This window comes from Diaphorina citri, unplaced genomic scaffold, assembly GCF_000475195.1.
Source record: "Diaphorina citri unplaced genomic scaffold, Diaci psyllid genome assembly version 1.1 scaffold1275, whole genome shotgun sequence".
Taxonomy (NCBI): Eukaryota; Metazoa; Arthropoda; class Insecta; order Hemiptera; family Psyllidae; genus Diaphorina; species Diaphorina citri.
The window spans coordinates 74,686-87,292 of NW_007378704.1; the positions used below are offsets into that span (position 1 = coordinate 74,686).

General features: G+C 34.8%; 2 protein-coding genes and 1 long non-coding RNA gene across 3 annotated transcripts; 1 reads left to right on the top strand and 2 right to left on the bottom strand.

Annotated features, from left to right (window-relative positions):
* Nucleotides 1-339: 339 nt before the first annotated feature.
* On the bottom strand, nucleotides 340-2,969 carry LOC113469888 (zinc finger protein 64 homolog, isoforms 3 and 4-like). The gene is made up of 2 exons (XM_026827895.1): nucleotides 1,363-2,969; nucleotides 340-690 (listed from the first exon to the last, which is right to left on the bottom strand). Exons 1-2 carry the CDS (start codon nucleotides 1,549-1,551, stop codon nucleotides 358-360), a joined length of 522 nt encoding a protein of 173 aa, XP_026683696.1. The 5' UTR covers nucleotides 1,552-2,969; the 3' UTR covers nucleotides 340-357.
* Nucleotides 2,928-4,941, top strand: LOC108253125 (sodium/calcium exchanger 1-like). The gene is made up of 5 exons (XM_026827897.1): nucleotides 2,928-2,943; nucleotides 3,338-3,516; nucleotides 3,670-3,820; nucleotides 4,295-4,473; nucleotides 4,903-4,941. The coding sequence occupies exons 1-5, from the start codon at nucleotides 2,928-2,930 to the stop codon at nucleotides 4,939-4,941; spliced, it is 564 nt and encodes a 187-aa protein (XP_026683698.1).
* Nucleotides 4,942-6,926: 1,985 nt separating this feature from the next.
* LOC113469894 lies at nucleotides 6,927-8,714 on the bottom strand. The gene is made up of 2 exons (XR_003393170.1): nucleotides 7,860-8,714; nucleotides 6,927-7,412 (listed from the first exon to the last, which is right to left on the bottom strand). It is a non-coding gene; the product is annotated as an uncharacterized LOC113469894 (long non-coding RNA).
* Between the last annotated feature and the right edge of the window lie 3,893 nt (nucleotides 8,715-12,607).

The window sequence follows — 12,607 nt, forward strand, 5'->3', positions numbered from 1 at the left end:
TGTACTTTAAGATTCGACATCTGTGTGCTACTGTACAGACAAAATGAACATTGAAATGGCTTCTCTCCCAAGTGTTTCCTTATATGAACTTTCATACTACCTCTACTGTAAGTATGATACGTGCAAAAAATGCAAGTGAATGTGTGCTTAGAGTCCAGTCTTTTCGGGATACCACATTTCTTACAGTGTTCTACAATATTTTCTGTGGATTTCGGAAGATTTACCCTACAATATTGACAGGCAACCAGCTCTGAAACAAAGGTACTTTCATTATTTTACTTTGCAATTTCTAATGTTTATTCTATAAAAGAACATTCGATAAAGACAGAACTCAGAGCATACTCTTCGTCAAGTGACTCAATGTTTTATTTGCATGTGTGATTTGAGATTGGACACCTGAGTAGAACTGTAGGGACATTGTAAACATTTAAATGGTCTCTCTCCAAGATGTACTCTGATATGGAATCTCATATTGTATCTACTATTCGAATGGTACTGGCACAACACACAGGTATACAAATGATTAAAATCTATCCTTTGGGAAAAGTGACACTTCTTACAATGGTCTAAAATCAATTCAATAGATTTTGGCAGACTTGTAAGACAATACTGACAAATGACGAAATCTGAGAAGAAAAAAAGTGCAATCGAAATGGTGTGAATAACTTTAAATAAAATACAAATCTCTATCTAACAGAATAAAGAAAATCGTCTTAAACTTAAATGCTCTCATGTAGTAAATAAATATAACAGTGCAATGATCTATCAAACCTAACAGGAAGTTCGGAACTAAAATCAAGAAGAAATAAGAGCACAAAACATCTAGACCAGCTGAATTATTTCGGCTTTTTCTTTTTTTAGGTATACAAGTTCGGCCATGCCTTTTCTACAAGTTTGGCCATGCCTCGGGATGAACTAGTAAAGCTATAAAGCTAACGAGACAGGATAATCGAACTAACAAACCACAAGTAGTAAACTTGATTTTGTCCAAAAATAAATAGATAATCATGTACATTGAATGATTGAAAAGAAGACTACGAAAAGATGGGTTGAGTTTATATTCTATCTGTACATACACAAAAAATGACTAGATTGAAAAGAAATAAAATCGTCATGTGAGAATCGCACTATTTCCTGACAAGCAAAACTATGGTATTAGCTGCCATTGGCATTGATAGGTTTTTTCTTCACAGTGACTTTAGAATAATACTGCACGCATATACGCATATGTACACGCACGTAAAGAACAAATAGATACATAGGTATTGTGTCTTGCATGAATGCTTTTTCATGCTAACCAATACACAGCTGAGGTTGGTTATCAAAATATGTAAGCATATAGGTAAAATCGACTTTTTTTTATCGCTTATTATTAAGTTTTGTGTTACTACGATGAACAGTTTGTTCATGTCTTTTCAAGTCAGAAGAACGTGCACTTTCATAACTGCAAAGTTGACATTTATATGGTTTATTTCCTACATGTCTGCGGACATGTTCTTTCATATTACCGCTATGGTAAGTGTGGTAGTCACATTGAATGCAAGTGAACATAAAACTGACATCATCGTATCTCTCGACAAATTTGCAAGATTTACAATGGTTCACAATTGTGTTTATTGATGGTGGAAAAGTGTCTTGACAAAATTGGCAGAAGATAACTGAAAAAATAACCAAAAGGTAGGTAAGTTTTATATCTCATTTTATTCTAGTCTTAAGTGTCTTTAATGTTCTTTGTCTTTTGTGTTTGACTTGTGTTTCACAATATTGTAGAATATCGATAAACATTAAATAAATGAATGAGCAAACTTAAATTTGTACAACTTTTAAAAAGGAAATAGAAGAAAGAAATAAAAGAAAATCGGTTTAAAGCGTTTCAGGTCATCTACTGACATAATATGAGATCTGGAAGAGAAAAATACGCATAGTAAATAAGCACATGAGTTTTTTTCTTTACTTTTCCATCATATCAAAACATGAATTTATTTACGTTACATCTATCTATTGTTGGGTGAGAAATTGAAGTTGTAAATTATCCACTAAGTTCGCTAAAATAAATTAACCCTTTTCTTAAGTTGATCCTAAATTCCTTTCTTAATTATTTTCGGCTTAACCAATTCCAGGTTCCCTTTAGTTTCAAGATTACTTCTCGGTCTCGAATTGGTTGATGTCTCTTCCTGTTCGACTCTCATAGAGAGATCTTAGGAAGAGGGCTGGTTCAACGCCAGCCAAAAATTAGTCCAACAAATCGAACCCAGGACCCTTAGGTTAAAAGCCCAATGCTCTACCGACTTCCCCCTTCCCCCCTTCTGACGGAAAAGGGGAAATGTCCAATCTTCCCCGCTGTACGTGGAACCCTCTTGCTGACTAGGGAAATTGGCTAAGGAATAGCCACTTTCCCAGGCTGCGTGAGAATTCTCCAGTTGTTGGGTGGTACGGGTCAAGTTACAAATCCAGGAGATTGTGATTCCCAGCAACGTAAGTTTAGACCCAGGTACTAGAACATCACAACTCTTGCTCGATTTATACCCGGACAATTTCTCACCCAACAATTTTCCCTTCTTTAACAAAATCCCTCCGGGGATTTTACACAATTTCTCAGACAACCTCGCCCACAAGAAAGTACCACCTGCGCAACTAACCCCCAAATAACAATGACAAAAAGAGAAAAAAAAAAATAATAATAATAAAATCCCAAGGTGACCCTAAGAAAAAAAAAAAAATAATAATAATAAACAAAACGAACTGAAAAAGAAAACCCCAAAAAGAAAATATATGTAGCTAAATCAAAACGAACTAATATCAAAACAAGGTAACTAAACCCTAACGAGAATAAAAAAAACAATGAGAACAAAAATAAAATACAAATAAAAATAAATCATGGTCCAATAAAATAAAGTAAATCAAATCAAAAGCAACACAAAAAGACAATGTTAGAAAAAGACAGTTAGAAATATTCTCAATAAAAGCAAATTAAGTAATGACATACAATGAGAACAAAAATAAAATACAAATAAAAATAAATCATGGTCCAATAAAATAAAGGAAATCAAATCAAAAGCAACACAAAAAGACAATGTTAGAAAAAGACAGTTAGAAATATTCTCAATAAAAGCAAATTAAGTAATGACATAAAAAGAATCTAAGAACTAATAAACAAATAATAATCAATAGACGCAAAAGGCAAGTTCGAAAAAGAGGAACAATTTCTCACCCAACAGTACGTATAATCAAAAATGGCCCTGAGCCGTGTTTCCAGAAGGTAAGGTTCGGCCGTTGTTCGGGTCTTAAGTTCCGCGACCGATTGATTATAAAATTTCACCCCCTTTTCCACTTTCAGCCTACAATTCTGTGGTGGATCGGCTGATGCTGATGACCAACACGAATCTGGATGCCATTGCTGTTCACAGTGAAACATGGGGACAGCAGTTAACTTCGGCCATGAATGTCAATGGAGGAGATGTGTCCAGTGCCACCACATATGACTATATCATTCATTACATAACGTTCCAGTGGAAAGTAAGTATAGAGAACACAAGTTGCCCTTTGTATTTGGGGAATGAGCGGTTCTGCTATTTTCATCAGTCAATTTTACCGGACTGATTTCGTCATATTATGCCCAGATGATCACTTTTGTTGCGTTAAGGAACAAATTATTCTGCTTCATTTCAGGTTCTCTTCGCGTTAATTCCTCCTCCTAAAATCTTCCACGGGTGGCTCACTTTCTTCGTCACCCTTATCGTGATGGGTCTGATCATGACACTTACTGGAGATCTGGCGAGGAGATTTGGGTGTGTCATAGGATTGAGTGACACGATCACGGGTAAGTGGTGTGTTTTGAAGGTCTAAATATGAAATTAGGCGTTTTCTGCAAGACCGGAAACTATCCACAAGTACTGAAACGCTCCGAAGTCGTCGTTCAGCAAAAGTTGAAGAGTAGTTGATTATACCTACTTTGTTTCATAAACAAGACCCCGGAAAGAAACAGGTAAATCGGAATTATTTTGGCTAGGGCAGGAATCGCCAACCCGTCGAGAAAACCTCTCGCGAGCTACCCGCGAGAGGTTTTCTACTAGCTCGCAGCACGCGGACAGTCGCACAAGTTGAGAGCAAATCTTATGGGAACTAAAAATTCAAGTCGTTAGGTCGTAAAAAAATTCAAGTCGTTCCAGACTAAAAGGTAGCTCGCTAATGGTCTCCTGGTCATCTGAGTAGCTCGCGATCCCTGGGCTAGGGGGAGTGGGACTGTATTATACTGTTGTTATAAACTCTTCAAATTCGTTGTTCTTATGTTCAGGTATCACTCTGGTGGCATTGGGTACTTCGTTGCCGGAAATCGTCGGAGCCTCCTTTGCCGCTCGAGGAGAGAAGGAAGCAGATGGCTGTCTCTCTCACATTCTGGGACGCATTGCCGTCACGGTTCTGGTGGGCGTGGGAATGCCTTGGTTGGTGGCTGCCATCTATCACGCATTTAATGTACGTACCTACTCGTACTTATACTTATCTGTATAGGAGGGATAATACGAATACCATGTTTCATCTTTCGTATATGATAATAGGAGTGTAGTTAACCCGAGTTACTGAGTGATGCTCTAGTAAAAGTGAACAGAAAGATAAGGAAAAAAAAAAATCCTTTTCCATTTTTTATGTACGAGTATGAGTATGAATTATTTATACGATGTATTTTTTGTTCATGTCTTTTCACGTCAGAAGAACATGCACTTTCATAACTGCAATGTTTGCATTTAAATGGTTTATTTCCTATGTGTCTGCTAATATGAACTCTGATATGACCACGATGTTTGGTACGATAATCACATTGAATACAAGTAAACATATAACTGATATCATTATATCTCTCAACAAATTTGCAAGATTTACAATGGTTTACAATTGTGTTTAAAGATGGTGGAAAAAACTGGAGACAAAATTGACAGGAAATAACTGAAAATTCACAAAAATAAATCAATAAATAAATGAGCAAACTTAAATTTAAATATAACTTTTAAAAAGTACAAGAAAGTAATATCTAAAAAGAAAATGGGTTTTAAGGGTTTCTGTTCTATTAAGGGTTACTTTTTCCCTTCAATGCCACATACCTATAATCCGATGATGTTTTGAAGAATTTACAACTTTATAAAACAGTGACATACTCAGGTACATAGTTTGTATAAAAGATAAACTTACTGTATTACACTTAAAATATAAAAATATAAAGTTAACGTATAACAAAACTAAAGGTATAAAAAATATTGCAAAGCCTTAAAAGTAATATAGTTACATGCCTAGATGAAATATTTTCTAATAAACTCTTTTAATCAACTTAATAACCTCTATAAAGCATGAACTGGTTCCTTTAACAATATAATTGTATTTTTTTTTATATATAAATGATTGGAATCTCAGCCTAGTAGTTTGGAAAGTAAGTAAGGAGAATATAACAACATAAGAGAGATGTGAATCTATAGGGAGGGCAACTCACATGGGTAACATAAGATAGATCCCTAAGTTGAAGAAAGTTATGAGATATTTTAGTAAAGAGAACATTAAATACATTAATAGAGAAAACAAATTAATCGGACGGAAACAATTTCCAGATACTGAACACATAAGTTCATAATTAATTCAAACTTAACCTGAAATAAATGTAACACACCAACTTCAGAAAACGTTATCTGCTCTGGACGTCACCATGTCTTATTTTTATATGCTTTTTAAGATCACACAGGTTCGAGCTGCTGTATCGGCAAGCAAAACATTTATAGGGTTTCTCTCCAGTGTGTTTTCTGACATGGGCTCTCATGTTATCAATACGATGTGTATGGTAGTGACACTCGTAACAACAAACAAAATTGAACGAAACGTTTGGACGAAACACATGTTTACATAGTTTACAATGCTGCAGAATAATTTCTGTGGCCTTTGGGAGAATCACGTTACAGAATTGGCATTGAAGAAAGCCTGAAATGATGTAATATGGAAAAAGTGCATAAGTTTTCATATATTTTTTTTCTTTTTTTTTAACAATGCAACAATAAATAGATCTTAAAACCCCATCTCTATCACATTCAGTAAATAGCAATTTCTTCCTAGATTCTAAAACAAGAGTATATAAATCCTATAAATACTCAAGTTTTATTGCAACATGTAGGTATTAAGTATTTTTATTCTCTCTCAGTAGGCATAGCATTTTTATTTCTAGCTACATTAAAAAGATATCTCGACATATATTGACTGGGTAGGACATGAACCACTGGGTCCAAAATCCACCGTGCTTACAATAATTTATCACTTTTCGTTCGAAAGGGACTTGTGTTTTTTCGCCACATGTCTTTTGACATTACACGCTTTTGACGAGCTATACGGACAGAATGAACAAGTAAATGGTTTATCATCGAGGTGCATACGCGCATGAATTCTCATATTGTTTAGTTTGAACGTGTGATAGTTGCAAAGCAAACATGTGAAATTGTAACTATCATCAGTCCATCTTCTTGGCTTAAACTCGCAACTTTTGGAATGTTCCACAAAATCTTCAGTCATTTTGTAAACGGTTCCCGCACAATACTGACACAAAATCACATCTGAAATTTAATAGAACATTTTATCGGTAAGTGCGTAGAATCTTGGTGCAAAACCTCAGGTTTTTGTATGTTCTAGAAAATTGACAGACTGATTTTGCAGGAAGATACAAAGGAGACAAACTCGTGTTTTCTAAATCTAGTGATTCAATTGAGAATTTTAATTTGATTAACATAAAAATGCACAAATTAATGTTTACCTAGCATGTGTACTTTAAGATTCGACATCTGTGTGCTACTGTACAGACAAAATGAACATTGAAATGGCTTCTCTCCCAAGTGTTTCCTTATATGAACTTTCATACTACCTCTACTGTAAGTATGATACGTGCAAAAAATGCAAGTGAATGTGTGCTTAGAGTCCAGTCTTTTCGGGATACCACATTTCTTACAGTGTTCTACAATATTTTCTGTGGATTTCGGAAGATTTACCCTACAATATTGACAGGCAACCAGCTCTGAAACAAAGGTACTTTCATTATTTTACTTTGCAATTTCTAATGTTTATTCTATAAAAGAACATTCGATAAAGACAGAACTCAGAGCATACTCTTCGTCAAGTGACTCAATGTTTTATTTGCATGTGTGATTTGAGATTGGACACCTGAGTAGAACTGTAGGGACATTGTAAACATTTAAATGGTCTCTCTCCAAGATGTACTCTGATATGGAATCTCATATTGTATCTACTATTCGAATGGTACTGGCACAACACACAGGTATACAAATGATTAAAATCTATCCTTTGGGAAAAGTGACACTTCTTACAATGGTCTAAAATCAATTCAATAGATTTTGGCAGACTTGTAAGACAATACTGACAAATGACGAAATCTGAGAAGAAAAAAAGTGCAATCGAAATGGTGTGAATAACTTTAAATAAAATACAAATCTCTATCTAACAGAATAAAGAAAATCGTCTTAAACTTAAATGCTCTCATGTAGTAAATAAATATAACAGTGCAATGATCTATCAAACCTAACAGGAAGTTCGGAACTAAAATCAAGAAGAAATAAGAGCACAAAACATCTAGACCAGCTGAATTATTTCGGCTTTTTCTTTTTTTAGGTATAGTAAAAATAAAAAATGTTTAATCTAGAATGTGTTTGATTTTAAAACCCAGAAAGTTGCTCATTTGTGGAATGACTAATTGAAATAATAATAATAATAAAGATTTGTGGTGTGTGTGTCTGTTGTGTACTCGTTTTTACTCCCAAATTGTATAGGGAAATCAGATGAATCGGGCAGTAACCTTTTAGAAGAAAAAAATCGTGCAATACCTTTTCACTGAGACGAATATTCCACCTGGAATCGTGTTAGAGTTAGACTAATGTTTAATTCGAAAGTGTGTCCTGAGGTTAGATTCAGTTGTAGAACAGTAGGAACATGCAGAACATTTAAATGGTCTCTCTCCTAGATGCATTCTTGTATGCTCTATCATATGTAATTTCTTATTTGCAAGGTGAGGACAGAACAAACACATGAACTTTTTCTTATCAAAATTTTCTCTTTGTGGAAAAGTACAAGCTTTAGAGTGTTCAACAATTATATCGGTCGATTTCGGTAGAATTATTCCACAATACCGACATGTGATGGATTCTGAAAATAATTAACAGAGATGAGAGGTGTTGAAAATGAAATTCTAACTTATCGTTTTTTTTCTTTTTTTAACAAATTTTCAAATTGTTATTTTGAAAATGAAAATTTAGTCACATGTTAAGACAAAATAATGCTCAGACATCATGTTGGGCTAATGTTTAATTCGAAAGTGTGCCCTGAGATTAGATTCAGTTGTAGAACAGTAGGAACACACTAAACATTTAAATGGTTTCTCTCGTAGGTGTATTCTTAGGTGATATCTCATGCATTGCCGACTGTAGGAATGGTACTGGCATTCGACACAAGTATACGCGTGGTTAGCACTTATTCTTTGCGGAAGGCTACAATTTTTACAATGGTCTAAAACGATTTCAATGGACTTGGGTAAATTGATTTTACAATACTGACAATATATAGATTCTGAAATAGGCAAGGTTTTAAAACTAATTAATGCAAATTTGTGTAAAGTTAATTTTACGTAGAGATATAGGACAAACAAGAAGACAGCAAATCATAAAACAAAGTTTACTTCCTTGTGATAAGACAATTATATTCTATTTTACGTAGAGATATAGGACAAACAAGAAGACAGCAAATCATAAAACAAAGTTTACTTCCTTGTGATAAGACAATTATATTCTAACATAGATTGACTGTTTTTAATGTACGTTCAAAAAGGTAGGTAATAATTTTGTAACTGTTTTTTTTTTATTATTTATTTTATGAAGAATTTCATGTATTTAAATTGAAGAGATGTCAATTGTGATATTGTGAGGCAAGACGAAAAAAAAAAAAAAAAAAAAAAAAAAAAAAAAAAAACGGAAACAATGATGGCATTATCAAAGTGCTGAGTACACCAGGTACCTCTGGAGATCAAGCACCCTTGGTGAATATTCTGCTGACAGTTTGTGATGAAATAAAAGGAACCAAAAACTTAATTAACGAGCAAGGCCTAGTCCGCTTATTATAGTCCATGGACCAATTTGACATGTTGAACCAGATTATCTTTACGGCTACTTCTAAGTTTACAGTACAAGCATTTATACGGTTTCTCTCCCGTATGTTTTCTTATGTGCCTTTGCATGCCTTGGCTTCCATGAGTATGATAGTCACATATTAAACACATGTGAGTGTAGTCAAAATTCGGTCGACACATTGATAAACATTCTTTCGTATGATAGAGTATGTTTGTGAAATCATAGCTTGATATTTTGTGCGCGCAATATCGGCACGTTATTGAGTCTGTAAATAGTAATATAATAAGTCAATAGAAAATCGGCCGTATGCAAGGTCAGACGGACTAGGCGGTCTGCTTTGTTCTCGAGTTGAGAGGAGGTCAAGTCCAACACTTTTCTCGATATCAAAAACACGAAGCTGGCTATTCCAAGAGAATATAACATTTTTGTAATGAAAGGAGAGGGTGTATTAATTAAATTATATAATGCATAAATTGAATAATAAATAAAATACATAAATTAATATAATAGAATAGAACATACCCTGTTTCTACTGCAATAATGGGACTGAAAAGTCTCTTTACTCTCACAGTTCAAACAAGGTCTCATGTATTCATATTGGTACAGAATAGGTGTAAAATTTTTACTTTCTATTACTACAGTATAGCGGAGCTATACTAGTAATGAAAGTATTGCAATCGGTCCAAATTTTCAAAATCGGGAAATGGTTGGAAATATCCGTTTTGGGATCCCCTGATGTCAAAAAAGTGATTTTTAGCCCATGGTCTGTACGTAACGTACGTACGTACGTAACGTACGTACGTACGTAACGTACGTACGTACGTAACGTACGTACGTACGTAACGTACGTACGTACGTAACGTACGTACGTACGTAACGTACGTACGTACGTAACGTACGTACGTACGTAACGTACGTACGTACGTAACGTACGTACGTACGTAACGTACGTACGTACGTAACGTACGTACGTACGTAACGTACGTACGTACGTAACGTACGTACGTACGTAACGTACGTACGTACGTAACGTACGTACGTACGTACGTACGTACGTACGTGCGTACATACATACGTACAGACCATGGGCTAAAAATCACTTTTTTGACATCAGGGGATCCCAAAACGGATATTTCCAACCATTTCCCGATTTTGAAAATTTGGACCGATTGCAATACTTTCATTACTAGTATAGCTCCGCTAAACTGTAGTAATAGAAAGTAAAAAATCTGGTGTGAACATCACACGACTTTCCTTATCCTATTGAATGATGCTTATTTGAGTGTTCTTTTACCCTAACTTTTACAATATCTCTAACCGTTTTGTCGCTATAGCTGAAAACCGCCAAAAAACGGTCGAAATCTGTCAAAAGCGGTCAAAATACCGCCAAGCGCAGCAAACATCTCAACCAAACGTTTTGTGTTGCATCCTTATCACATTTGTGAACTACATACCAAATTTCAAGTCTCAAGCTTATACCATTCCCAAGATATTGTTAAATTACACCGAAAACCGTCAAAAAGCGGTAAAATGCCGCCAACCGTTGCACCAGTCTTAACCAAAATTTCGTGTCGCATCCTTGTCACATTTGACATCTACATACCAAATTTCAACTCTCTAGCTCTTACCGTTCTCGAGATATTTTGTTTACAGACAGACAGACACACAGACACACACACGGACCAATGGCTGAAACTTCGGATTTAGGCTCTAGGGACCTCAAAACGTGTTTTGGCACTAAAAACTGAACATCGAAAATTTGACCCGATTACATTACTTTCCTTCCTATAGGATAAGGAAAGTAAAAAAAACTGGTGTTTGGGGGATTTTTTTCACATTTTCTCACACAAATGAGCTCTGATCTTGAAATTTGTCACGACAACCTAAGAACTCAAAGCGAGAAAGTTTTAGATAACACTTCAGTCGTTATTTTAAGACCGGTTTTAGCGTCACCTATGTTAGGCTACGCCGAGCAAGGCCAATAAATGGATGGGTGACTTAAAAGGAATAAAGGGAGAATGGGCTCTAGTCTTGATTTTAAATCATTACATGACAGTAAAATCAGATCAATAATAATAAAACGAATATTAAACAAATTAGGTAGGTGCATAGGTACTGATTTTCTTTAACCACGATTGAATAAACTACGGGCTAAAAAATTCCCGGAGGGACGGGCCCAGCTTGTTGACCATAGCAGTTACAGTTCCCTCTATCAAACCTCTTAAAAAAAAAGCTAAATGTCTTTATTTATTGATGTTTAAATGTTCATATTGTTTCTCAATTCCTAATTATTAATTATTTTAATGTGGTAATTTTGTTGAATAACAAGTAATTTTATGATCATTATGATTTCTTCAAATTAAATTGATCCCAAGGGCAAGGAAAACCTAGCCTAGACCCTTGACAAATGGAGTGTGCCTGAAGCTGAAGGCATGTAAAGATGAGATATTTACTTCTTCATATGAGCATAAGTTTCCCAGTCTTATTCAACACCAGAGTTCTCTTCGTTAACTTAGTTGTGGTCTTGGTAGTTTTATTTTTCCTACGTACAGCATAATGAACTGGGTGCCTGTGTTTTATGTGCATCGTGATGTAATCTCTACGCAGAGCCTTGTACTTGCAATATGGACAACTAAATGGCTTCTCTCCTGTGTGAACCTTGATGTGTCTAGCCATATGATGTTTGTAGAATGTATGATACTGGCAACCAAAACAAACGTATTTATAGGACTGGTCTTGCTCACGAAGATCAGCAACGGGACAAGTACTACAATGAGGCAATAATTCGTTGTGTTCCAATTTAACTTCACAATATTTGCATCTAAATCCTAATTCGTCTGAAATTGATAAGAAATGGACAGAATTAGTTTCGTCTGAACTATGTATTTTGCTTGATGTATCTACATACAAAACTGTATTATTCATAAAAAAAAAAAAAAAAAAAAAACCCCCGGGGGAAATTTAACAGAGAAATTATTTTTAAACACAAAAAAAAAAAAAAAAAAAACTCACGAGTGAAATTTAACAGAGACATTATTTTTAGACAAATATATTTTCTAAAGTAAAAGTTGTTCAGTCGTCTCTGTTCATACAAAAAATCCTAGTTTTCAATTTGTATCCTGGTTGACTGCATCTATTGGCGCGAACCTTAGTGACAGGGAAATGCCCAATCTGAATCTAATTGTTTGATGATCCTTGGTGAAAATTAAAGAAACAATTTCTTTTGCGCTGCATACACAAGAAAACGTTACATTTGATACAAAACGTTCGAGATTTTCCACTGCATCCAGGTTGTTTACATCTGCTAGCGTTTTTCTGAAAGCTTCTATGCGAAGGAAAATGTCCGATTTGATCATATCGGATTTGAATGTCAGCATTATCATCAGACGACACTGGAAATAAAGGACATGGATTTTTATCAGACGTCAGTAAAAAAAAAAAAAAAAAAAAAA

Excerpts from the sequence above, each read along its gene's own strand:
- LOC113469888 (XM_026827895.1), bottom strand. The coding sequence starts at position 1,551 with ATGTTCACTTGCATTCAATGTGACTACCACACTTACCATAGCGGTAAT. Across the intron at positions 691-1,362 it reads CAAAACTTAATAATAAGCGA|ATAGAGATTTGTATTTTATT; the intron begins TAAAAAAAAGTC and ends TTATTCTGTTAG.
- LOC108253125 (XM_026827897.1), top strand. Across the intron at positions 3,517-3,669 it reads ACATAACGTTCCAGTGGAAA|GTTCTCTTCGCGTTAATTCC; the intron begins GTAAGTATAGAG and ends GCTTCATTTCAG. Across the intron at positions 4,474-4,902 it reads CCATCTATCACGCATTTAAT|ATGGTGGAAAAAACTGGAGA; the intron begins GTACGTACCTAC and ends TTGTGTTTAAAG.